Consider the following 27360-nt stretch of genomic DNA (forward strand, 5'->3'; position numbering starts at 1 on the left):
AACACGTGACAATAGAAACTGAAATATGTCACCGTATATCATTTTTTATCTCGTTTCTTATAATTGTATAATTTAAATAACTAATCTAATAATTGAATGATCAATTATACTAGAATTAGCAATTGTACTTTTTGACGAAGTGAAATAATTCTTTAACATTTTCCAAGATCATTTATTAATTAAAGACTAATTTTGTTCTTAGCAATTGTACACAGCGCCCTTTATCGGGAATCTATTTCCGACGAAGCCCTATTGCAGGAAGAAGAAGTCAGTTAAGTATGTTACTCCTGAAGAATTGTTTATGAAAAAGTCCGAGGACTAAAACGAAAAAATTGTATCCTTTCAGAGATTAGATTTTTGTTAAATATCTAATATATCTTCACAAAAAAATATTAAAGTATTTGAAAACAGTATACTTTGTAAAATTACATTTCCAAAAGTCTATAATAAGATACGAAAAGGGAAATATGAACACAGGATTCAAGCATAGTAAAGGAAAATACACGTTGCGCCACTGTCTGACTTATATCGACACGTACTACTTACACTACTTTCTTTCCTTAATCAATGCTACAAAAGTATTGAATACCCCACGCCTAGCCTCCATTTCCTACGCTGTATTTAAACACCACACATACCTCTACATACCAATACAAAATGCAATATATAAACTTTAAGTACTTTCTTGAAACCATTAAAACTCTACTACAGAAATTCCTCCCATACACATTCTGCACACACCAAACAGCTACCCCCAATTCCGACCACAAACTTTCTCTATTCTCGGAAATTTTCAATTAACCCAACCTCTATTATTTTAGTTCACCAGTAACCAACACGCAAACCAAACACGATCCCATGTCCAAATCAGGGGCCACTATTATCGTCAGTGTGGTACTTGCGGCGCTGAATGGGTCACGTGACCGAGCCCACTTCAAGGTGGCAGAAGTAGAACTATCTACCTACTGTTCCTCTTTCCAAATATTTCTCGCGCGCAAACAATCCCAAGCTATTCCCGAGTTCACAAGCCGGGCCCGCGTAGCCCTAGAATCTCCTAAGGCATCCGAATTCGAAAACACTCGAGTAGCTCGAGTTCTGGAAAGTAACCAACCGAAAGGCAACCGAAAGGCTACCGAACGGTCCTCGAGCGGTCGGGAGGTTGGCCGAGGAGGAGCAGCCGTGATCTCGATCGACGCGACGGTACAGAGGGTTGCAGAAGGGGGTGAACGGAGGAGGTGGTACCGCGCAGCTGCAACCGCGGTGGTCGACCGGCTAACGGAAGGAAGGCGTCAGTGAACGGGTAGCACGAGTCCGAGAATATCGTTCCTCGACAGTCGGACGGTACTCGTTGCTGGCGGTGGCTACGTCGACCACCCTGACGCGCGTGCAGGTGAACGTCGCCGGAGGTTGAGAGATTCGTGCGCGAAGTGGAGCCTGGTCGAAGGGCAGAGTGTCGCAGGGAGCTATCCACGCGATATAAGGCGCTCGTCAGAGGCGTCGAAGGCGAGAGGGCGTGCAGGAGGGCGGGAGGGGGGGCGGGCAGGCGACGGGGAAGGATGTCGATGCGCCGCCGGTGGTCGGTTTCGGGGGTTGACTCGCGCCGCGGGGGCGATGAGCGCACTTCCCTCCGCCCTGAGACTGACCTGCTGCCGTTCCTGGCTCCTGCTCATCTGCCTCGTCTTCCTGGTGTCAAACTGCAGCTGCCGCACGCGGCAGGATCGATCGACAGGTCGACTGATCGCAGGTGATGACGTGCGGGAATCCAGCTACAACAATGACGAACAGGACGACGAAGACGATGTCTACGACGATCAGGACTACCTCGAGGAGAACATCACTGCGGGTGAGTGCCAGGGAGAGCTGTACACTCCCCATGGATTCTACTGCTGACCCACATTGGGCGCTGGGAACGTAGGGGCTCGATGGGTTAGCGTCCCTTTGGGTGATGGCCGTGATGGTGGTAATGAATATGGGAGGATTCTTTTGTGGACTACTGTCTAGAATGTGTACTGGTTTCAGGATGATGGTGTTGAAGGAATGGTTTCTTGAGACTTTTATAGAATTGTTGAAACGTTTTTGGGTTCCTGTAGAGGAGGACACTATGTTGCTGCTGCGTAGGTGACGATAATTTTCATTTTAAGGGGGTTTATGAAGTACTGTTTAGAACGTATATTAATTTTACTATGATGGAATAGGTAGGACTGCGAGGAAAATTTCGTTAAAATTTTGATGAAGTTGCGCTGTTGCTTCAGCACGAGAGAGGACGCTACATTGTTGCGTCGCCGTGGTACTGATTTTACGAACATCTTTTCGGGAAATACTGATTCGGATGTGTCGACATAATTAAAAATAGAACGAAAAATCTGAATATTGCTACTACATTAACTTCAATTTAACGATGACTTAACGCACAGACCTCGAAAAAATGTCTTAATCAAATGTCTGCAAACATGGCCGCAATATCTATATCAATTTTGAGAAAACTGTTACTCAGGACGTTATTTAAAATGATGACGTAAGCCTCGTTAAAATTTTAATGAGGTTGAAATTAGGACGAGGTAGTTAAAGAATGTAAAATGAGAAACAAGCGTTATGGAGAGTCTGTGAGTGTAACGTAACTTGAAAAACGTAAACCTTTCATTTGAAAATTAAACACAAATTGTAAATTGAATGCTTTAAATCGAGGCAAAGGAAAAAGAACAGGGAGTTGGTTGGAAGACCAGCAAATTGAAAACAGCGAATTATTGATCGTACATCTTCTTGGCTACCATAATAGTCGTGAAAGCTCAGGAACATTGGCTCGAAGTAGATTAAGCAACGTATAGACGGCCCCCTAAGAACTCTGATGCGTATAATTGATTTTCAATCAACAGAACATTCTCGTTGCATGCAAGCACGCCCTCGATTTCTAGCCGTCCGAACAACCAGTTTATTTAGCAATCGATACTCGCCCTTTGTAGGAGAAACGTTATCTTATTTTCCGGGGAAATAAGGACGATCGAACATGTGTGCCTCGGGATTCTTGCCTCGCCTTTCTCGCGCTTGCTCGATACGAGCGTGCAAACACTTGTGCTCCTAGAACCTTCAACTAGAGAGTAAACACTCTGCGTTGTCATCGTTACCGTCGTTCAATCAAGGTGTTTGCTCTTTGCTAATCCATAAGCACTTCTTATCATCTATCACATCCTCATGAATTGAGCTTTCTCCATAGCTCCAAAAAGAGGAATATTAGGAAATCATACTTCCAATCTTTAGACCTTCAGAGTCAAATCATTGGTACTATTTGAACCTTTATTCCGAGCAGTAGGTTCAAAGGTTCAAACAAAGTATTTACCAGGTGACACCATTTTCATGAGTTCTCAATTAGCTTCTTCCGCTACTTTCATTTCGTAATCACGAGTACGCGAATTCGTCGAACGAAATTGGGTCTGGCGACAAGGAAAACAAATATTACGCGTCCCGGAAAGAGCGACTGCGCGGGCGTCGGCGTGCACCGCCGAGGAGCTCGTCCCTCTTGGATTTTCGCGCCAACCATGCCGCCGGTATTGATTTTAATGGATGCTGCAAGCTTTCGCCGTGTGGGAGTTCGCACACTGCCTGCAACTGCCGACGGATTCAAAGGAATCTCCTTCTTCCTCTCTCTCTCGGTCTCCCCCGCGATGGTAAAGAGAACGAGAGCGAGAAGGAAGTTAACGAAGAGAGAATCGTGCGTCATTCATCCCTATATTTCGCGCGAGCGCCATTCACTACAGCCCCGCGTCCCAGAGAAGCTCGATGATCGTTGAAAAACACCAGTGAATCGCGCTCCCCTACGAACATTACACCGTGAACTTCCTGAACGAGGTCAGAAGCGTAATCGTGCTACCCTGCACGCTCAATTATTTATGCGACACGGCAACGCCACCCCGATTCATCTGCAGTTCGAGCGATCGATCGACCTGACCAACATGAATTCCAATCCGACGGTAAAACCATGAAAGGGCTGGGCTAAAAGTTCATGGAAACGATTCTTTCCTCTTTTATTAGTAACCGTGGGAAATAGAGAACAGTACCAGCATACATCACATTTATTGGCTGCAAGGCTCAAGTGGCAAAGCTTTATGACGAATCGTTGATTTATTGTCGCTGTTTAACGCAAGCGTTGATCGGAGTAAATTGTGATGTTTCGAAGAAATACAAATTTAATGTAATGATCAATTTTAGTAGACTGTATATTTTCTTTCTTAAATGTTTATAAATGATTTATAGTGGTGCCAAACTCAGGAAATAAGTATGTATTATGTGCTATTATCGCTAATAAAAGAGGGTAAAACTCTCGCGGAAACTTTTCGTCTACGCCTCGTAAAGTCTTGATAAGTTGGTTTATCTATCTAGGGGAAAAGGTGACAATTCTCTGTACAATTATTTATAGGTACAAAACATGGAAGCTTCTTATATAGGTCTTATTTGCAGGAAAATTTGTTTTAAAGGAGAACATTCTCTTAAAAGAGTAATCTACAAAAAGTATTGCTTAGGTCAAACGTCAGTAAAAAAGATTTCTTAAGTGTTTCGAAAATTGAGGAGCTGAATATGCTGATTTTATAAGTGCTATAAATGAAAAAGTGAAAACTAAACATGCTAAAATTATGATATTGAACTTATAATTATATCTTGATGCTAAAATTTTTGTAAAAGGAAGTCTTTTATGATAAAGTTCCACTCCTCATTTTTGATATGGCTTCATCTGAAAAATCGCTCCCTTTATCATTTCATACGTCTGATTAGAAACAGTGGAAGAAGTATAATTAAGCCCCGGAAGGATGACACGTCTCGGCTAAAAGCTTCTGAACGTTTGCCAACGAAGTTAATCGTCACTGCCATTTCCCCTTGACGCCATGGAACATTTAATAACATTATAACACTATAATTTAAAGGAAAATCGATACGCTAATTATCTGGCGGGATGCCCGAGCCTCGTAACCTAAACCAAATCGTGCAATTAGCCCAAGAAAACTTAGCGTGTTAATTTACTGAACAGAAACGCTACAAGCCATTAAAATTGTATTCGAACAAGGTGCACGGATCGTTTATCCGCATCGACGAAATTAGGAACAGAAGGCAATGCAGTCGGCTGGCAAACAAGCAATGTCGAACATCTTTTGACATGAAAGTGGTTTCCTTAAAAAACACAACAATGCTTCTTTGCTTTCCTAATTGTGAAGAATGTGCTTGTATTCATAGCTCAATAAACAGACGCCTGGGACAAAGAGCTGTTACTTTCTTGATAAAAGATATTGTTGAGATGTGTAGAGACGTATGTCGAAGCTCAACAATGTGATTGTAAAGAATCTTGGCATCTTCATAGAAGAATAAAGCAACACTGAATACTATTTAAGTATAATACTACATACAAGATACTTTCTTGAAATGACGTAACTAGAATTTTGAAGAAAATTATTCTCGAGAACTATTTCATTAATTTAACTGAAATCATTTTCAGAAGCTTATTACACTTTATCAAGATATTCTACAAACAGTTATTTAGAAATTATTCAAATCTCCATATATTAAATTTTTGCTATAATTCTTAGTATAGCTTTGACCAATGATTGCATTTCTAAAATACATTATTTAAATTTGTTCATTTGACTTCAAGATATTCTACAAAATACTTCAACAGAAACACGCTGAGAAGTCAATCATTGCCTAGATATAATCTAATCAACTATTTACATCTCGACTAATATATTATCTCAAGAGGGTTTACCCTTATAGTTAAATAAGTAAATTTTGATTTTAGCGAAGGGCCAATACCTGGGTTCGCCATGCGATGTCTCGTGCAATCCGGACTTGCAACACGTGTTCTGTGACACGATCACCGGGCTCTGCGAGTGCGAGAAGTTCTATCCAGTTCGCCTTGGGCCTACCAAAGGATGTGCCAAACGTACGTATGAACATTCTACGATCGGTTACACGCTCCTAACTAGGTCATTCCGATATCAAAAAGTCCATGGTAACGTGGACGAGCGAAACAGGGGAAAATAAATGTCGATAGAAAGAGGGAATTCTGTCGCCTTTAACTAATCGATAAGCCGTGAAAGGATGTTTTGTGCTTCACTCGTCCCTAGAGTCGATTTGAAAACGTGTTCGCAGCTAGACTCGTTCAATTGTTTATTCGAGATACAGTTCAGTATTCAATGTGATTGTTCAATAATAGAATCTAAGAATTGTATTTGTTGTGACTGTTTCAGTAGTTCCAGTTTTCGTTTCACTTTTTTATTATTATAGTACCTATGCAGATACATTTATTTTTCTGGGAAAATTTTTTTTAAGCTTTCAATCGGTTAGCTGTTGGTCATTAAAATTTTATCAAAAAGTTACAAGCTTCAATTCTATTTGAAACTATCCATTCAACTTAGAATGGCCTAAAATATTTAGGAATAAAGAAAAGCTCTAAGTGTCCACGTTACCATTGCAATTGGAAGTAATTCAACTTTATTAAATTGAACGACTAAATTATTTTCCAGCCAAAAGACTCGGGGAGCAGTGTTTCTATCGCGCAACTTGCACTTTTACGGATCAACACTCAACATGCACTCAGGTGCAGCACAACGCTGTGTGCGACTGCGAGGAAGGCTACCACAGGGTTGCCTTGTCCAGGCCTAACAAGAAGGTGTTCTGCGCCGAAGGTACACTGTGCCAACTTATTGTCAAACTCGTTAAAACACTACTCAAACTCAGTCAATCCTACACATTCATGAAGGTATAATGAAGATTCATAAATACCATTAACTTGACTTACAACTGTCTCTCATTATCTTATACACCATAGTTACTTCTTGCTTTAAATAGCATCTAAGCTTGAATCGTAGACAATTGAATCAGTGGCATACAAAGTGCTATAGAAGCAACATATCTATGTACCACTGAACTTTCGTTTTCTTGGAAAGTGGTCACGGATTGACACGTTGCGTAACAATATGTTGGCAGATCTGGTGCTGATAACCACGGACATACCGACCCTGCTCTGCATAGCGTCGGGGATAGCGATATTCACGGCGATGATATGCTTCGTGCTCAAGTTATTCAGCAGTGCGAGATACTCAAGGCCGCGGCACTATGCCAACGCGAATCACGCGCCGCCCATGCTCTTCTCCAGCGACACGGGTGAGTACTACGAGCGAGCAACAGATCAGGGATCGGCCAGTAAATCTATTTCCAGCTGATCGATCCCTTGAAATTTAACAAGGTAATTGCGCCACGATATAACGTTCGCCGACCTTGCCGATCACTATAACCGCTACGATAACTGCAGCGAAACTGCACTATATTCCATTATGACGCTTCCCGGTGCAAAATCAATAACTCTAAGTATCGATGAAGGACTCCGTCCCCTCCGAAGATGTCTATTTTCGCTTCTGTCCTACTTCGCGTAGGAACACGAGAGGGGACCAGGACCTGACGTCTGAAGATCCTAATAACATTTTAATTCTGTCTTAATCGTGATCTTAATACCTTCTCGGAGCTGGTGGAGGTAATGGTGCCATGATTAAAAAAGACCTAATGACGAAACTACTGTTTAAGGCTACTTTATAACGTTACTTCGTGGAATATCAGAAGCATTTTAGAAATGTTCCACCGACTCTGTCCTATTTCTCTATCGATTTATAGTGAAATGCAATGTTTAGCAACGCGAGCTCCATAAGTTTAAACAAATCTATACAGAGTACAGTCGATGAACAGCACAGCCAGTAGAGTATGCAGAACTCCTACTGCACTCCTTGGTCACAAATCACTCTACAGACTCAACACACAATTTACTCCAAGAAGAAGATGAATTCTCGATAAATCGATAAATATTGAAGGAAGAAGACATAATGAAGATAATCCAACAGGTATCCCGCTGACGCTCCATGGTGGCAGACCGTCCTCACGATCCAGCCAGCGAAGCAGCACGGCAGGACCTTTGACCTACGCGTTCACCAGGAGGCCGAGCAGCGGCGGTAGCCGTGGTCCTTTGGTACCAGCGTCGAGAGCAGGTGCGGCACGTGCCGCAGCCATCTTGCTTATATCGTGTCACCTGCAGGCGACCAAAGGCGGGAACAAGCATCGACGTACCCTTAGCGACGTTGCTGAGGGATCGTCCGACGGCCTCGGTAGACGATCAACGATCTCTTTCTAAGCTCTTTCGTTGTGTCTGTCTTCTCTCTACTGTCTCTCTATCTATCTATCTTTCTTTCTGTCCGCATCTGTCACACTTCTTGTACGCCACCTACGCCCACCCATCACCCTTCCCATGATCGAGGGATTCTTCTTCCCGTTCGAGTGATTTGCTATTCACCCTGGCCTCTCTTCCAGCTCCACCTATCCGTTAATTATGATCAGGATGATCTTATGAGCTTGATGCAATAGGAAAACTGAACAAGTATCTAAAAGAAAAGTTGGAAAGTAACTTTTGTACAGGAAGTAACTGTAATAGTTCTGCAAAAAGTTTCTTTCGAATCTGTAATCTTGTTTTCCACTTGCATCGACTTATCGAGGAACCACCTATTCCCTGTCTTTCGTCAGTCAAGTGTAGTAAGCCTTGATTATCTGATCAGCGAACGAAAACTCGTTCGTGATCAGTTGCAGATGGTTTACTGTATTTGTTTACTCCTCTCCTGTTTCTCTGACTAGCCTTTGACATCCTATCCCATTGCAAGTCGCCTCTCCAGAGGACGACGCTGACAACGAGGAAGAAGAAGGTGGTGGTGCTTCAAGTTGTACCATACCGTTGTCGCTATTGTGTCGTAGTAGTTGTTATTGATATTAGCGTTCCCTTTCCACTAGACCTGCTGCGTTTCTTAGGTTTCTTTAGTCCCTTTAGTCTTTATTAATCCTCGAGCTTCAGATGTTTGAAGAAGAGAGATTGGTTATCACGGAGACTAAAGAAACAAGGGGAACGCAGGACTCCAGATACACGAAGGATCTTTCTTTCTCTGTTGTCCGTCCGAGTGTCAGAACTAGAATTTTTCTTTGGCGCAACGGTGCATTTCCGGCGAGGATGGCCGCGACGGAGGTGCCCAACGCGTCCCGAAGCATTAGATTAGCCCAGAAGAAAAAGAATATCTCTGTCACGCATTCACCTCCTACCCTCCTCTCCAAAAAATCTAAACCACGTACACATACGTGTGGCATTCGAGAATTGTGTACACAAAAGCTGCATTCACGTGAGAAACGAGTACTGATGTAAAAGATCAATAACCAAAAGCGCTGCACGAGTGTGTTACGAGATAGCAAGATGGCAGCGGCCGATTTCGTTGCTCGTTAACGAACGAACGTTCTCTGGTAAGACGTAGAGGAGACACGAAATCTTTACGCACTAGCTAGCTCGCTGCACACGCACGCATCTGTCTCTTCGTCCGCGTTCGCATGCGATGCTCGGCTTCACCGAATACGTACATTAACATTTTTCTTTCTCCTCAATAACGAACACGACACGACCCCACGAAACACGGTCGAGTCCTCCAATTAAACACTAGCTCTATAATATCGCTGCTATTCATCCCCCTGCATTTAAACTGGCGCTTTGAGATAGCAAGAAAAAAGGGGAAAAAGGTACAGAGGAAAAAACCAAAAATTGCTTATCCCCTAATTGGAAAAGCTGCCTTCCTCGAGTTCTGCTTCTGGTGTCGCGAACAAATTTGCAAGACTCGATGCTTTCGCGACTGTTAATTGACTTGCGCTTTGGCGACAAGTGGAAACATGTTCATGCGATATTAGAGCACTGAGAAATGGAAAATTGATGGTATATCAGCGAACGCAAGCACTATTCTTTGCTAGACATACTTGCTGGAAAATCAGGTAGAAGCTTAGCCTTTCGGCTTGCTTCATTCTCCAGTTACAGTGACACTTACAAAATCTATCGGCACACACAGAGCTTTACATACGGTAAAATACAGGTACATTAGTCTGTCTCTGCTTAGTTGCGTTTTATATCGTCTTTACTATTATATGTTGCTGTTAATCGATAAGGACTCGTAACGAGGTCCCTGCATCAGGAACGCTCAAGCAGCATCCAAGCATCTGCTCTTTGCATATATAATGTGACTCAAACAGCTCTTAACTGCAATTCCATGGTCGTTAATGCCAACTTGAAGACTACTTGTTTCACTTTAAAATTACTCCAAGGCTCGCCGCGTAGGACGCTAGAAAACATCATTCGCCATTACGAAAAATGTGTTATTGATTAGTAAGGGGAACCCCTGCAGGTAGACTACGTATGCATTCGCTTACGCCGAAAAGAACGCTTATCAGTTTCGCAACGTTTGCTTGTACTATTACAATCTCTACACGACAACCAGCACAGTTGAACACCGAACACATGACGATCCCATTCTTCAAGTACTGTGCACCCCCTTCCCATCAATTCCACCTCACCGACCGCAACTGGTACACCTTTCACAGTTCCAAAAATGTACCGATCCATGATTCTAACTCTACTCCACCTTCCTGGCTTTAAACCGATCCCGACGAAGCAAGAACTGTCGCCACTTTCGAAGCGCAACCTCGAGGTGCGATCATTTTTCGTCGACAGAGACTTAGCCAAGCGAACAGGGGGTTTCGTTCACCGACGCACCCGTAAGATCGTAATCGATAGAAAAACTCGCAAAAACCGAGAGTCACGCTGGTATATTAGTCGAGCAGACGCAATTAGGTATTTCGTAATTCTTATCGATCTCAGCCTGGCGATTTAGAGTAGCGACAAAAATTGTAGGAGGTTCCCACGTAGGGGTCCAGGAAACTGAACTTTCAATCCTTGTTTCCAATAGGTTCTCGTCGCCCTAGCTTAACTTCGGTTCACAGTTCGACATCCTCCGCACGCAGCTACAGCGCACGTCGACTCGAAAAGGAGAGGACCGAGAAGGAGCAACGACAGGCTCTTCAGGAGCTCAGGTTAGCTAAGCAGAGGGAGCAGGAACAGCAACGTCAACAACAGCAAGTCGCGCCAACGCCCAGCCCTAGAACTCCTCACTCCACGGACGAGCTGCTGCCTTCCGTGGAGGAAGGCAAAGAAGTGTTTTATAACGAGGTACTTATTGGAAGAACTGTTTTTATTGTTATTGTCACTCTGCTCGAAAACATCTCCATTCTGGTCCTCTCTGTGAACTATTTCTTTCGTGAATCAGAGGATTAAGTAGTAACGGTCAGTGTATAGTCAGACAGCCACGTATAATCTGACTTTATGACGAGTTAACTATTTTAAATAGTATTACAAATTTTGTTTTTAGAGTATCAGTAATAAATTAAGATGACAGTTAACTAGGACAATGTTCTGTAAATTAGAACAAATTTTAATAACCTTTTATCATGTTTGAAAATTCTTTTTCAAGAGATTCCATGAAGTTAATCTCAATCTACGATACTATAATTATACCTAAATTTGAGAAGGGAAATTCTTGACGTTTGGGGGCAGTAGAATTCTTGGCACCATTTGTTGACGAAGATCTCTGATAACGTTTTACACTTCAGCAGGTGCCGACAACGTCAGACACAACAGAAGAAACGCCAGCAAAGGCAACAGCTATAACGACGACCAACGTGAACGCGAGCAGATTCGGCGAAATGGCTCCCGTAGTCACGACTTCGACAACGTCCATTTTCGAAACGAACATCGCGCCACGAGCCACCGGTGACATTTTTCAAGTGTAGTTAAGGACGACAACCGACGAAATCGAACAGAATACACGTCGTCAGGCTTCGTTGAATCGGTAAATCAACCCTGCGCCTTATAGCTAAAGGGTTGTGATCATACACATACACAACATGATTCTAAAATGGTCCCTTCTCTGAATGGCCAACGACCACGGGTCTAGAAATTGATGGAAGATGAAACTCCTCGTTTAATGCAATGCTCTATCACGTTTGAAGGGAACTGAATAGGAAGGGTACAAAGATGGTAGAAGGATCGTTAAAGTTGATGTTCGCTTGAGCCACGCACGAAGGCCTAGAATTATTAATTCTAAAAGATATATTTTTAAATATCTAGGTGCAGAGGGGGATGCACAGCCAACTTTGAAAGGGAATTCGAAATGATAAGAGAGCATGCGTTCGATTGTATGATACCTAATGTTCAGGAATATACCTCATACCTCGATACAGCTGTAGGTATACATATGAAGTTGTACCTAAATCATGGGCAAATGGTGTGTCATTTTGAGAGGTTTAAACAAGGTTTCGTAGAGATTTGGAGTCAGCAAAGACAGTTTCCTTGTCTGGATGAGTAGCAAAACGCGAACACAATTATTAAGCATTTGAAAACTTAATACACTATCAAAGGTATGTAGTCTTTTGTACATGAGCGAAGCTAAAGTGTCTCTTCATAGTTTTCTTTATAAACAAAATCATTTTATTTACTTCTTAATGACAAAATTAGGTTCTGAATTCGACTAGTCGCGTTACTCTACAGACAAGGATAGATGGGTGACTAAAAAAAATAAAGCGCGTAACCGGAATCATTTTTTACTGCTTAGGATTTTTAAGCACTCAAAAATTATTTATTCAGTGGTAGAATTTTTTTATCAGAGATACAGGAGCGTCGAGAATAAGCGAATAATCGAGCACGGAATTGAGCTCCGTTACAATTTACTTACATATCAGTGCAATATCAATTTTTGCTTTTTTACATCAACTATTGTTTATAAAAAAGATAAACGTATCAGTCTCCTCTCTTGTTACGATTCACTATGTTACTTATGAATCTCCCTCAACAAAGAAATTCTGAATTTCTGTGGACGGAATAGATTAACAGAACGTTTAATTAACATCTGTCTGATTTTACATTATTATAATCTTCTATAAGAATGTTTTCAGCCCTCTTGCAGATACCTACTTATTTATTAAAATTTGGATCACATATCAGTGACAAATTAATACCAATTTGAAATGAATCGATCCGGCTATAATAGGGACGAAATCGAATGGAACAGAATTTCACGGAACATTCAACGTGGAAAATTTTCTCTCAATGATACCACGATCATACGTATAACGTGTACGTAAACGTAAACGCGCGCATAGTGGCATTAAAAAGAAATAGAAATAAAGCTGCAGTGTATTCGTAAGAATGCGGTAAACGCTCTACGCCAAAAGTTTGCCTGAACTACGCTGGGACATATGTAAAGGAAAGAAAACACCTGTAATTAACAGTAATGTATTCCGTCTGACACAAAATGGTATGTCGACGCGTTCAATCGTTTCGTTTGCTCGAACGGGACTTGCTGCGATAGAAAAGCAATTGGCAGGGCATTCTCGAGTGGGTCGAGGCTAAACATACCTCTAATATTAGGTAAATTATATTAAAAAACCGTCGAAAAAGAAAAGATATCGAACTGGACGCTTCGACAAAATGGCGGAGAGTCGTGACAAATTAATGACACGTCAGCATCGCAAAAAAGAAGCGACAAGTGATCAAAGTTGCACTACTAGAACTATTGCGAATACATGCATCGTATTACTTTTCTGGGGAAAAATGTGCGATGCGCGAGCGGCTTTTCTGTTTTTTTTTTATAGGTAAACTTTTATGTGATCCGAACGAAGCAGTCGTGATAAAAAATCAATTTCATTCCGTAGCGTTTCTACTTGGACCTGGGAATACAGAATAATTAATCGCGAATCAAGTAAATTGGTCATCAACGAAATTACAGAATTAAATATTTCTTTTCTTTGGGGCTAATCACGTAAATTCGAAAGTTTTACGATTTAAAGTCACGAAACACTGAGCTCCAAGAACGAAGAGAATAATTAAAAATTAAAGATTCTGTTCTTTCGTGAATACTGTTAGTCCCAAAGCCGCTCGGCTCGTCAGTGTAAATCGTAGTGATAAAAATTGTTAAAAGAACAAGAATTATATAATATTATATGCATATACATGTGCGTGTATATACGTAAGAAGCGATCATGCACGAGGGGCTGTGTTGCATTAAAACGAGAGGAAGGGGGGAAACGAAAAATTCCTGTCCAGAGGAAGAGCAAACAAACGTGTATCGACGTCTCGTGTTCGAATAATTACGCTGCCTTTCCCGACTAAATAAAAGCAACATAAAAAAACGATAAAAAGAAAAGAGCAAAAAAGAAGTATAGAGAAAGAGTCTTAAAGAACATTCTTGCGATTACGCGATTCTACGTAATTAATAAATAAGTCCTTTGCCAGCGAATCTCTCATCTTAACCCACTTACACCAACCAGAACGGGGACACACCCGACAACACGATTGCACACCCGATTTTATCGAATCGATCGTGATCGAACAATTCTTTAATCGCTGTTACAGAAACGGGAATATTACACAGGATTAATAAACGTCACAGCCCGCCTAAATATTATCCGAACTACTCGACTCGACCCGCCGCCTTTGATTTCTAATCCAAAAGAAATAAATTTACGAAAAAAAAAGGTACAGATAAAAATGGTCGATGTTCAGCGTTATCGTTTTACCCCATTTTAAATGTTTACTGTATAATAAAATTGTAATATAGTCGTTGGGCAAATAAAGCTCTTTTTTCGATATATACACATATCGTGAGCGATCTTGAAAGACCTCACCCCTATTAAACCTTTTCGTGCGTAGAATCCCTATCTAGCAAATAAAAACGTTCGTACATTTCATCACATTCATTTTACATGATTTCGTATATCATCGCTATCTGAATCTAGTGATGAGGCAAATGAAATTACGAATCCCCTGCCAGAGTAACGTTTGCTACCTCAGAGGCAACACTTTGCTTTGGGAACTCTTCGCACACTCGGCAGAACTTGAAGAACTCCGTCAACAATGGAGGAGGATATCACCATTCGAGTGGAAGAAAAACTATTGAAACCAGAACGTACATTACGCCCAATAATGTACGTATCTTGGCTACTGAGTGTCGGAGTCGCACGTCCAGTGAAATGTTCCAAGGCGATCACTGTGATACTTCACTTGATTCACTTTGGTCTTTGCTCGACGATCGTCGCTTACAGCATAATGGACTTCGACAATTTTAGAAGAGTGTTCCCCAGTGAATTGTTCGAGATCATGTATGCCGTGAATGAATCCGTCTGCCACATATCATCGTTTTACTATGTATTCCATATCATACAACACTACGACAAATGGCCAGAGTTGATGAAGAAAATGGAATCGCTGGATCAACGCATTAGCAAGGAGCTACCAATCAACGACAATTGCATGAAGATCAGGCAAATCTTGGCTATACTAATTATCTGCGTTTTGGGGCCAATGTCGGCCATTGCACATGTTCTTTATTATTACTTCATCGTACCAAATGAGATCTACTTTTCGGACCTGCTTTTCTACTACAGGACGACACAGACACTGGCGAACAGTTTCGTGTTTGATATCGTCGTTTACATGGTTTGCAACAGATTTAGAACGATCAACGAAATGATTAAACAGTTGGACGAAACTTTGGGTGCATACTGGGCTGCCTTGAAGATAAGGACAATTAGGAATCTGCACAATGGCACGTAAAAATATTGTTGGATGACTTAGATGATAAATGGAGAGACAGTGAAGTAGTGAAGTAGTACAAATAAATTTTATAACACAGAAATACTCGAAATATTAAGCCTCGATTTTTATTACAGAAGCCTGTTCCGTAGTGACGACACTAAACGAAATTTACGGCTTGGATTTACTGCTGTGCTCAACAAATTCGTTTATAATGGTGGTCATGAAACTCTTCAGAATCTATATGAGCGCAGTAGAACACGAAATCGGGTACATATTCTTAAACAATATGATCTGGACGATCTACGGTGGTCAATTTATCGTGATGTGCTGGGTTTGTACAATGACCCTTCGAGAAATAGCAAAAACTGGCCCTTACATAGATGACTTTGTGTTGAACACTCAACACACAAAATTCAGTAAAATGGCTTCATTTAGAGCTGACGAGAACACTATGAATTTAAACAATTTTGGATTGGAGAGTCTTTTAAGAACAAACTTCGAACGCGACTGTGTTAGAAATGAAGTTAACGATTTTTCATTGCAATTGCAACAACATCCCGTTAAGTTTACAGCTTGCGATTTCTTCGAAGTGAACAATTCATTGTTAACACGAGTAAGTAAGCAAAAAATTTCAATTACCATCAGATACTAACTTTAACAAATTAAATTTCAGTTCATCAGCGTTATCACCACGTATTTAATCATTCTCGTCCAGTTTTACAAACCAAAGACGTTTTTAGAATCGAAAATTATAGACTTTAATGACCACGAACAAAATATAACACAGCACTGGATTAATAGGAATTAAAAAGGAAAGTATTGGATTATCTGTTTTAATCAGTTATGGTATTTTTTGTAACAAATTAAAATTTATTTATTTAAATAAATCGTTTACAGCCACATAAATAAAGTCTTTGTGCTCTCGTAAATTAGATGGTTAATACAATAAACGAATCAGAGATCTGCTGTATGTTCATGACTGTATGAAATACGTTAAAAACAATAAGTGTAAAAATGATGATCTTCGATGCTTTATGGAACAGAGTGAATAACTTAGTCTACTTCCTCGATAGTTGGTCCGCTACCGCCAGTGGTACCACCTCCAGGTTGCGCGCCCGGGAATCCGCCAGGAACACCTCCTCCAGGAGCAGCACCGCTCTGATACAGTTTTGTTACGATCGGATTGCAAACAGATTCCAATTCCTTTTGCTTGTCAGCGAATTCTTCTTTCTCTGCCAATTGATTTGCATCCAGCCAAGAAATAACTTCATTGCACTTGTTGAGGACCTTCTGTTTGTCTGACGGATCAATCTTGTCCTTTAGCTTCTCATCTTCCATTGTGCTCTTCATACTGAAGCAGTACGACTCCAGAGCGTTCTTGGCGGAAATCCTCTCGCGTTGCAGTTCGTCTTCATTACGGTATCTCTCCGCTTCATTCACCATCCTCTCGATATCATCCTTCGATAATCGTCCCTTGTCGTTCGTGATGGTAATCTTGTTCTCCTTTCCGGTAGACTTCTCGATCGCAGATACATTCAGGATACCGTTCGCGTCGATGTCAAAGGTGACTTCAATTTGTGGTACACCCCTAGGTGCAGGTGGAATGCCAGTCAGCTCAAACTTGCCCAGAATGTTGTTGTCTTTGGTCATGGCTCTCTCTCCTTCGTAGACTTGAATGAGGACACCAGGTTGATTGTCTGAATAAGTGGTGAATGTCTGCGTCTGTTTAGTGGGTATCGTGGTGTTCCTCTTGATCAATGTGGTCATCACACCACCGGCTGTCTCGATACCGAGAGACAGTGGTGTGACATCCAGTAGCAGTAGGTCTTGCACTTGCTCGGATTTGTCACCGTGCAGGATAGCAGCCTGTACGGCAGCTCCATAAGCCACAGCCTCATCAGGATTAATGGATTTGTTCAGTTCTTTGCCATTGAAGAAGTCTTGAAGTAGTTTCTGAATTTTTGGTATTCTGGTAGATCCACCGACTAGAACGATACTGTGAATGTGAGCTTTGTCCATCTTGGCGTCCCTGAGAGCCTTTTCGACGGGTTCCAGTGTACTTCTGAACAAGTCTGCGCATAGTTCTTCGAACCGAGCTCTAGTAATTGATGTGTAAAAGTCGATGCCCTCGAAGAGAGAATCGATTTCAATGCTGGCTTGTGTAGATGAGCTCAGAGTTCTCTTTGCTCTCTCACAAGCAGTTCTCAAGCGTCTAAGGGCTCTCTTGTTCACACTGAGATCTTTCTTGTATTTTCTCTTGAACTCCTGAACGAAGTGGTTCACCATACGGTTATCGAAGTCCTCTCCACCGAGGTGAGTGTCACCTGCTGTAGATTTCACCTCGAAGATACCATCCTCGATCGTCAAGATGGATACATCAAATGTACCACCACCCAAGTCGAAGATCAACACGTTCTTTTCACCTGCTGTCTTCTTATCCAAACCGTATGCGATCGCCGCTGCAGTGGGTTCGTTGATGATTCTCAAAACGTTCAGACCTGCTATCGCTCCCGCATCTTTTGTGGCCTGTCTCTGTGAATCGTTGAAGTATGCTGGGACTGTAACGACAGCGTTTGTGACTGTTTTTCCTAAATACGCTTCTGCTGTTTCCTTCATTTTCGTGAGAACCATCGAAGATACTTCTTCTGGGAAGAAGGTCTTCTCTTCACCCTTGTAAGTGACTTTGATCTTCGGCTTTCCTCCATCGTTTATCACTGTGAATGGCCAGTGTTTCATGTCACTCTGTACGGTTGCATCATCGAAGCGACGACCGATCAGTCTTTTTGCATCTACAAGATTAAAGAAATCATCAGTACATATATGCCATAAGAACAAGTAAATAACAAGGATAATGAAGGTATTAGTGAAGGAAATTAGGATATAGTTACGTGATTTTTCTGGTTAGTCTCTTCTGCACTCCTCCGACTTCACACTTCATTCATTCGTGATCACAAACATATACAACACATTGCATAGATTTTTCTTATAAAAAATAAAAATCAATTTAAAAAAGAAACGAAATAATCAAATATAAATTTTGATAGTATAAAATACAATATTACAGTTACGCACTGGTGCAATGTGCAAAAAGCAGACCGAGGACATAGGCGCATCGGCCTGGCAGAAGTATAACATTCGCAACATTATACACCGCCAACTTGCATACGCAACGGAAGGAGGGCAGACGCGTGTGTATCGTGAATGAATAGGGGCCAAGGAATAAATAGTTGTGCAAGATCAGTTATAAACTTCAACACGATGATGTACTGTTTCTGACTATATGTGCAAAAACTGAACAAGTAAACGTTTTAAATATAGAAACAAATTTTGTAAGCACACGCGATGTTCCATGACTGAGTAACATAAAATATCTAATCAATGTAATGGAATTCGACCATCCGATTACATAAGACGATACGCCAAAAAACAAGATAACCATTTCGAAAAACTTGATAATAAATTCGATATTTTAATTTTCAACATTCAAATAAGTAATCAATACATTGGCATGCAAAATTATGTTATCATAATACAACGTGTTAAGAAGTTAGTAAAAAAGGTACATCGAAAATGTAAAATATGTTTCAAATTAAAACTCTTTTTTAAAGAAACTTTGAACATCGAATCAGTATACTTAACATACAACGTATTAATATCAATTAATATGAATATTAATATCATTAATATCAATATCAACATATAATGCCTTCGTGAATTAACGTATCAATATTATATCCATCGTACTGTCGTAATGATTTTTTTTCTCGATAAATCAATATCATTTCGTCAAATCAATTTAATATCAATATATTCGTTCCCCGTATTGTAAAATCAACAAATAAATTAAAATAATACTGCCCTAACACGCTGTATTAAATAATTCAAATCAATTCAATAATTTTGTATCAAACTGTCGTCGTATTATTCACACATACATATAAATTTCATTAAACAACATGGTACAAGGATTGGTCATTGGAAAGGATTCATCATGAATACAAATTTTTTCAAAATTTTAATTAAAATCACTTACCGAAGATGGTGTTGTTGGGATTCATTGCGACCTGATTTTTGGCCGCATCACCGATCAGCCTTTCTGTGTCTGTGAAGGCAACATAACTCGGTGTCGTTCGGTTTCCTTGATCGTTGGCGATGATCTCAACTTTTCCGTGTTGGAAAACACCTACGCACGAATACGTAGTGCCCAAATCGATTCCAACTGCTGGAGCTTTCGCCATTTTTTATCGCTGCAAGCAAAGAAGAAACGAAGTTAAAAAACGTGTTGGCTAAAAATACCACTTTATGTACGTTGGATAAGACGAAACAAGAATTTGTATCGTTTCAGATTCCAAATTTATTTGCGAATGCTATCGAATGGTGCCAAACTGTATTTTCAGTTTTCAAGTGATGCCGAAAATAGTACGACGCAATAACGTTTCACCACCACATCAGTAACAACATAATCACTGTTCACGACATTTCATTCCAAATTTCAATTGGGGTAACTTATTATTTAAATTTTTATCAAACTACATATACAGAACTCAAAATTGAAAGTATGACACAATAGAAAGTTAAGGTTGCCAACTTTTATAACCTTTACCGCCAAAAACTATACACCTTATTTTCAATCTGTCAGTACAACTATAATTTGTTTCGTATTACCGTTAATAATTTCACTGGACATCGAAAATGAACCAACGATTGCAAACCGCGACGAAAACCATCGTTCCATCCATCTTAACGACAAAATTCTACTTTCATTTTCGAGTTTTGAAAACAGTCGAATCAGGCCATAGCGCAACGACAATGACGCAACTTCAACGCGACGTTCGACATACGTTAATCCACTTTCAAACGTCCAAACGATTCAATGAAATTCACCGTAGAAAATTCTAACAATGTTGGAAAATTGTATACAAGAAACACGTACCTTTTGTTTCGTTCGCTTGTCGTATAAAACTTCGTTAAGTCGCAGTGTTATCACCACTTGTGTCAGCGCAATGTTAACCACTCGCTTGCTCGAATATTTCTGCGCGCAATTCGCACGGCGGCCCCTTTATACACCAAATCTCGCGCTTCGAGAAGCTTCTGTGGATGACCAATCAGAGCGGCTCGAACGTTGACGCTGCGTTTCTATTGGCCCAACGTTCGCGACGTATCTAGAACGAGGATAAATATATCGTAACAACGTTGTGGATAAAAGAAAGAGAATCGTCTAGACAGGGGAATATACTCGAAGATGCTGGAACAAACACGTTGCATTCAAAATCACAGTTATAATTAGCATGCTAAATCTTTTCTTGTTTGCCCGAGAATTGACAAGCTAAAATTATGCTCCTCGATGACATCGTAAATACTAAAGCTATACATGATCCGAATAGTCAATGTCACTTTTGCTATTCAAGCAAATCTTGCTTGAACTTGCAATAAAAACTGTTTTGAACTATTGCTTGCAATAATATGTCATGACTTTATTTCGAATATATTTCAGTCTAGTTTCTGATATATTAAATATCTATTTTCATGTGAAACATAAAATTATTGAATGTCCTTTAAACTTTATGAGAGATTTCATAGATGAGGTAATTGAAGTAGAAGTAACCAGAAGCACCTAGTCGATGATAAACGTATGTTTAATCACGTAACCGTAGATATAACTAGAATTTATTTACGTTATGTATACGTAACTGTAATATCTAACATACCAACAAAAAGTTATGAATGAAAGGATAAACTTTTTTTAATAAGTCCACAGTTGCTAAATAAAATTTCATCAATTTAATGCTTTTGATATGTTTGCAGACAAAAAACATTCGAACGTGATCGTACGTAACGCACTTAAAACAGCTCGATCACGGTTAAAAATAATTCTCAAAAATACATCGTAACTTCACCGAACAACTTTATAAATTTGATTTCAAACTAATTTAAGACCAGTTGAATTCGTAGTGAATTGATAGAATTATTTTTGTAGCTTGCTATTACATCATATGAAATCCATATATACTGTTACTAAATATGCTAATATGCGCATCTTATACTAGAAAAATATTTCACACAGAAATAACTTTAACTATTATTGCCAATTTGAATACCTCTTCGGTGCTAACCATGGCGAAAATCGATGTCGAGTCGGACACATTCTCGATGCTTCGTATCTGCGTAAAATCCTTTGTAGTCTTGTTACTCTCATATCACCGCAACAATATAACATCAATTAACTCAAAAATATGAACTACAATGCTTTTTATGGAAGTTGGCACTAACTACTCGATTGATGCAAGATGCAACTAGCATTCTAGCATTAGTTAGGTACTTCAAAAATTTGGCGCGAAAACAAAGTTTGAAATATTTGTACGCGTATGACATATTTCAATTATTAATGCAACATGTATGTTTTTTTTATAATAAAACGTTTCATGTCCACATTTTCTAAGTTAAATTTAATTAATTTGCATCATACGTAACTTGTCTGTGTAGTAGTATGGTGCAATCATACGTATTTGGCACGTAACTTCTCGAGTTTTCGATCGAAATAAAAACACTGTCATTCAATAATGAATGTGCCAGGAAAAATTAAGAAATTAGATGAAGTTGTGGTAAATAGAATCGCAGCTGGCGAAGTGATCCAAAGGCCTGCAAATGCATTAAAAGAATTAATTGAGAACAGGTTAGCTGTTCAAACATCACAATCTACATACGTGCTACCTGCGTTTCTATTACCTTAAAAATCAATTTTTAATAAATGTTCTAGTCTCGATGCAAGATCAACTAATATCCAGATTATCGCAAAAGAAGGGGGATTAAAATTATTACAGGTACCATTCAGAACAATTTAAAAAAAATAAAATTTGCAACATTAATTAAGTAATGTTTTCGTTAGATTCAAGACAATGGTACAGGCATTAGAAAGGAGGACATGGAAATTGTTTGTGAAAGATTCACAACAAGTAAATTACAAACATTTGAGGACCTTCGATCAATATCAACTTTTGGATTTCGTGGTGAAGCCTTAGCAAGTATCAGTCATATAGCACTTTTAACAATTACAACAAAAACAGCTGATGAAAAGTGTGCATATAAGTGTGTGAATCAATTCATTTAAAATAGAGACACATAGTTGGAACAATTGAATATGCTAATAATTTTATTTATTTACTCTAGAGCATCATACATTGACAGTAAAATAAAAGCACCACCTAAATCGTGTGCTGGAAATCAGGGGACTACAATAGTTATTGAGAATCTATTTTATAATGTTGCAACACGAAGAAAAGCTTTATCAAATACAACTGAAGAGTTTAATAAAATTACAGATGTAGTTACAAAATATGCAGTACATAATCCCAGTGTAGGATTTATGTTGAAAAAACATGGTGAAATAACACCTCAGGTATTTCATTATACACAGATTTTGATTAAAATAATTATTAATAATGAATGGTCTTCTAATATCTAGGTCCGTACACCACATAATTCAACCAAGATGAATAATGTACGAATACTTTATGGCAATCCAGTTTTCCGTGAATTATTAGAAGTAGAACTTACAGATGAAACATATAAATTTAAGATGCATGCTTTAATAACAAACCCGAATTACACAAATAAAAAGATGGTTTTTCTGTTATTCATTAACAATAGGCTGGTAGAATCTTCTTGTAAGTTCTGAGATCCTTAAACAAATGATTTTTCTAAAAATGTACTTTACTCCAGATAAAGTACTTTATGTGTGTTTTATTTTAGCAATTCGCAAAATGTTAGAGGACCTCTATGCTTTCTATCTTCCAAAAAAAACTCATCCCTGGTGTTACATATCTTTGGAAATTGAGCCACAAAATGTTGATGTTAACGTGCACCCAACAAAGCACGAAGTTAAGTTTCTTCACGAAAATTCCATTATTGAAAGGATAAAGTTTGCTTTAGATGAGAAACTGTCTGGCAATAGCGCTTCTAGAACATTTTATGTCCAAGCACGATTGCCAAAGGCAGATGTAACCAAAGAAGTATTGAAAGAGGTTTTACCTGAATATGAAAGGGAAAATACTGATAAAACAAAAAAAATGCGCCCTCAAGAAATGGTCAGAACCGATTCGTCTGACCAGAAACTAGACAAATTTAATTTTACTATACATACGGCGATGAATCATTCTAGAGAAAGTAACAGTATTAAATTAAATGAATATTTAAACGATGCTACATCCAACAAATCAAAATCAGATAAAAATATATTAAATGAGGAAACAGATCACAGCATAGAGAATAACATTGTTCATGCTGATGATCAACAGAAAGATGAAGTACAGTGTTTAACACCAGATATAAATAACATAAGCAAAAAAACTGTATCGCCACAAATTAAAATAACAAAAGTAGAACAATTAAATACACCATGGAGTGAAATCGTAAATACTTTGAGTCCATCTACATCGTCAGAAATAATAGAACGTAACGTTGATAATGTAGTGTCATCTACTGCAAATAACAAAGCAGAAAATAATCGTGAATCAGAATCTATACAAGATATTTTTAATATTACGGATAATGAATTTGACGAAAGTATAGCAAATGATTCTATAAAAGAAAATTGTATTGACATTATTGCTGATAAAGCTCGTAAACAAGTGTATAAATGTTTTAAAAGTAAAAGTAATGTAGTACAGAAAGAAAAAACTACAGAGGAAGTTGATGAGGAAAAAACAACAAAAAATAACGACAAGAATGATGAATCTAACGAAGTGGAAACTACAAAGATTCATATGTCAGTAGAGACAGATAATAATAAGGACAATGATACTGACGATTTAAAAGAATTTAAATCTTATTCAATAAATAATTTTAGAAGAGAAGTAAAATTAACAAGTGTTTTGAAATTACGTAAAGAAGTAGAAAATGAATGCCATGAAGGATTGAAACAAATTTTAGCTGAGTTAACTTTTGTTGGTTGTATTGATCAATCTTCTGCTCTTATTCAAAGTGGTGTTAATTTATATCTTTGCGATACGAAGAAGTTGGCGTAAGATTATATAAATATTTATAAAATATTGATCATGAAGAAAAATAATTAAATTAAATTTCCTTAAATCTAGGGAGGAGCTTTTTTACGAGATTATGCTTTATGATTTTGCAAACTTTGGAGTCATTAAATTTTCTGTAAGTGTAAAATAGGTTAGATAAAAATGATGTTACATTATAATTTACACTTATTTGTAGGAAGCAATCTCTTTGTATGATCTAGCAATGTTAGGATTGGATACTGAGGAAGCTGGATGGACAGAGGAAGATGGACCAAAAGAAGAATTAGCTACAAGCGTTAAAGAATTATTATTAGAAAAAGCAGACATGTTAAAAGAATATTTTTCAATTGTTATAGATAAAAAAGGAAATTTAAAATCTTTGCCAGTATTACTAGGTGAGTCTATATTCGAATAAATTACTTGTACTTAAAATATAATTCAAAATTTATTTTTGTTTCTTAGAAAAGTATTTTCCATATGAAGCTGGTCTTCCCCTCTATATACTACGTTTAGCTACTGAAGTTGAGTGGTCAACGGAACAACCATGCTTTCGAAGTATTTGTAGAGAAACTGCGAAATATTACAGTCATATAAATCCCGTACATAATAATCATGACTGGAAGTATATCACAGAGCATGTTTTGTACTGTGCAGTGAAAGAAAGTTTACTTCCTCCTAAACATTTTGCTCATGACTCAACAGTATTACAAATCGCCAACTTGCCTGATTTATACAAAGTTTTTGAAAGATGTTAGACAAATTTATAAATCGAATTCTTAGGCGATAAGTAAATCCCTTCTAAAAGAGACAATTTTCAATCCATATAAGTGTCATTTCGTTCCTATAAATTATTGTAATGTACTCGTAAGATCATAATACCCAATTTAATGTTATTTTTTAATGTCATATTTATTTAAACGAATAATGTAAATTTCCTAATTAAAGTTTAATATTTTTCTATTAAAATGAAATAGATACAAAAAAGAACGTAATACAAGGAATGGTTTCTTTAAATATATATTAAATCTATTTAATGTAATTAAAAAAACATCAAAGTTCAAATATATGTTACACTTTTTTAACATAAAATAACTAATTCCCTGTGAGAATAAGTTTGTTTTTTATCAAATTTATATACTCTGCTTTCAATATTAATTTTTTAACATTCATATTCATACTTAGTATGTACTTTTTACATTTAAATTTTAGTTGTAATGTTGTGGCCGACAGGTTATTTAATAATATTCCTCGAAGAATTGTATTCTCATTCTAGTTTAAATTGATCAGCATAAAATCTTAAATTATCCTTTGGCAACACCAACTAGTGCTGGTCTTACTACTCGTTCATGTAATTTGTATCCTAACTTTGATACAACTACAATTGTTCCTGGTTCTTTACCTTGAACTTCCTGTATAAACAAAACACTTTGTTATTCCTTGCCCTCTATAATAAAATAAAAGCATATATAAGTAAAATACATTACTCTTACCTGTTGAAATAGTGCTTCATGCTGATTGGGGTCAAACTTTTCATTCAGTGGATTTAATGAAATTAAACCATGTTTGTTAAATACCTGTGTAAACATATAAAAAGATATTCATTTTTTTTTTTACTCAATTTTTTTCACTACAGTAATTTGAATAAATAAATTATAGTTGATTCACCTTGTGTAATTGTGCTTCTGTCATTCTTAATCCCTCATACAAAGTTTTTAAATGTGGATTCTTTTCTGTAAGTTCATCTTTTGGTACACTTTCTGTAGCTTTACCCAAAATATCAGCTACTTCTAAGAGATCTTTGCAAAATCCTTGAATGCCAAACAGCTTTGCATCTTGAATTTGCTTTGTTAATCTAACTCTAAGATTTTCTCCTTCAGCAAGTGCTCTTTTGTATTTATCTTCCAATTCTCCTTTGTAACTCCTAAGCTCTGTTATCTCCTTATTAAGAAGTTCAATATCTGCTTTTAATTTCTTTTCATTCTCTGTAAGGTCTGATAAGGGTGACTCTGCACCATCTGATTTTTTTTCTTCCGTAATTGTACTGTATTCTTGCTTTTGCCAAGAAACATACAATGGCTGAGATAACCTTCAAATGAATATAATAATCATAAAACATACTTCGATTATGTAATTCCTTACAACTCCAAACCCTCCAAAAATACCAGAAATTAAAAAATAGACAAATAACAATATTATTTGATTTTGTTTTTATTACGTTAAGTTTGATTGTATAACACAATAGAACGTATTTTCGTCAATAACATAACCAAATAACATCGTCAACCACAATTCTCTAACGAAACAGAAACGTCAGATAATTTTATAAAATATATCAGGGAACTTTGTAACAATTATTGCAGCATTAGAATAAAAAAGTATTACTTAGTGACCTAACCTCTGCTCTATGAGTTACAAAATGCGTGCAACGAACTACACACGTTGCAACACTATCAAATTAAGAAATCTAGAGCCTTACCTACATAAAATATTTCTATTTATATTGTGCAAACTGTCAATTGTGACACGCGTAAATCTCACTGCAACCGGTATCACAATCGATGCCATGTTCTCACAATTTTTCAGAAAATACCAATCAAGTAATGATGAGATACCGCGATCAACCGCGATCCTCGTGCTTTCCAGTGCTTTTTCAGTGGTTCTCAAATGTTGTTCCTTACACTATGAGTGTATGTGGCGATTAGTAGTATCGATCTAGCGCTATTCTATTGATACTTGTTGATATTTAAAGGTTTTAATTTATCCTTTTTTAAGAAATCATTGTACCGATTATATTTTTATAAGAAATTATTATGTGGTTATATTCTGATAAAATTGATAACTTGTTAGTCAATGATACAACAAATCTTA

The 27360-nt window shown here is 38.2% G+C and overlaps 5 protein-coding genes and 1 long non-coding RNA gene across 9 annotated transcripts; 3 read left to right on the top strand and 3 right to left on the bottom strand.

Moving 5' to 3' along the window:
- Positions 1–1557: 1557 nt before the first annotated feature.
- On the top strand, positions 1558–11670 carry LOC143183626 (uncharacterized). Of its 3 annotated transcripts, none has more exons than XM_076385269.1 (7): positions 1558–1843; positions 5780–5923; positions 6507–6668; positions 6970–7146; positions 7875–8135; positions 10791–11050; positions 11491–11670. In XM_076385269.1, exons 1-7 carry the CDS (start codon positions 1612–1614, stop codon positions 11668–11670), a joined length of 1416 nt encoding a protein of 471 aa, XP_076241384.1. In that variant the 5' UTR covers positions 1558–1611. The 3 variants fall into 3 exon arrangements, with proteins under 3 accessions (XP_076241384.1, XP_076241385.1, XP_076241386.1); XM_076385270.1 differs by having other exon boundaries at positions 11494–11670; XM_076385271.1 differs by having other exon boundaries at positions 7875–8018.
- Positions 11671–14791: 3121 nt separating this feature from the next.
- On the top strand, positions 14792–16280 carry LOC143183628 (uncharacterized). Its single transcript, XM_076385272.1, has 3 exons — positions 14792–15482; positions 15607–16085; positions 16146–16280. Exons 1-3 carry the CDS (start codon positions 14792–14794, stop codon positions 16278–16280), a joined length of 1305 nt encoding a protein of 434 aa, XP_076241387.1.
- A 41-nt stretch (positions 16281–16321) lies between these two features.
- LOC143183625 (heat shock 70 kDa protein cognate 4) lies at positions 16322–20544 on the bottom strand. The gene is made up of 3 exons (XM_076385268.1): positions 20406–20544; positions 19506–19719; positions 16322–18261 (listed from the first exon to the last, which is right to left on the bottom strand). The coding sequence occupies exons 2-3, from the start codon at positions 19708–19710 to the stop codon at positions 16526–16528; spliced, it is 1941 nt and encodes a 646-aa protein (XP_076241383.1). The 5' UTR covers positions 19711–19719; positions 20406–20544; the 3' UTR covers positions 16322–16525.
- Positions 20506–21430, bottom strand: LOC143183627 (uncharacterized). The gene is made up of 2 exons (XR_013002625.1): positions 21181–21430; positions 20506–20634 (listed from the first exon to the last, which is right to left on the bottom strand). It is a non-coding gene; the product is annotated as an uncharacterized LOC143183627 (long non-coding RNA).
- Positions 21431–22032: 602 nt separating this feature from the next.
- On the top strand, positions 22033–25247 carry Mlh1 (DNA mismatch repair ATPase Mlh1). 2 transcript variants are annotated; one of them, XM_076385079.1, is made up of 9 exons: positions 22033–22145; positions 22230–22293; positions 22359–22558; positions 22640–22868; positions 22935–23136; positions 23222–24491; positions 24565–24628; positions 24689–24887; positions 24955–25247. In XM_076385079.1, exons 1-9 carry the CDS (start codon positions 22033–22035, stop codon positions 25245–25247), a joined length of 2634 nt encoding a protein of 877 aa, XP_076241194.1. The 2 variants fall into 2 exon arrangements, with proteins under 2 accessions (XP_076241194.1, XP_076241195.1); XM_076385080.1 differs by having other exon boundaries at positions 22090–22145; positions 22359–22546.
- Positions 24781–27163, bottom strand: Roe1 (grpE protein homolog, mitochondrial Roe1). The gene is made up of 4 exons (XM_076385081.1): positions 26969–27163; positions 26158–26578; positions 25983–26066; positions 24781–25901 (listed from the first exon to the last, which is right to left on the bottom strand). The coding sequence occupies exons 1-4, from the start codon at positions 27055–27057 to the stop codon at positions 25794–25796; spliced, it is 702 nt and encodes a 233-aa protein (XP_076241196.1). The 5' UTR covers positions 27058–27163; the 3' UTR covers positions 24781–25793.
- Between the last annotated feature and the right edge of the window lie 197 nt (positions 27164–27360).

The sequence above is a fragment of the Calliopsis andreniformis genome, chromosome 9 (assembly GCF_051401765.1).
Source record: "Calliopsis andreniformis isolate RMS-2024a chromosome 9, iyCalAndr_principal, whole genome shotgun sequence".
NCBI classification, from domain to species: domain Eukaryota; kingdom Metazoa; phylum Arthropoda; class Insecta; order Hymenoptera; family Andrenidae; genus Calliopsis; species Calliopsis andreniformis.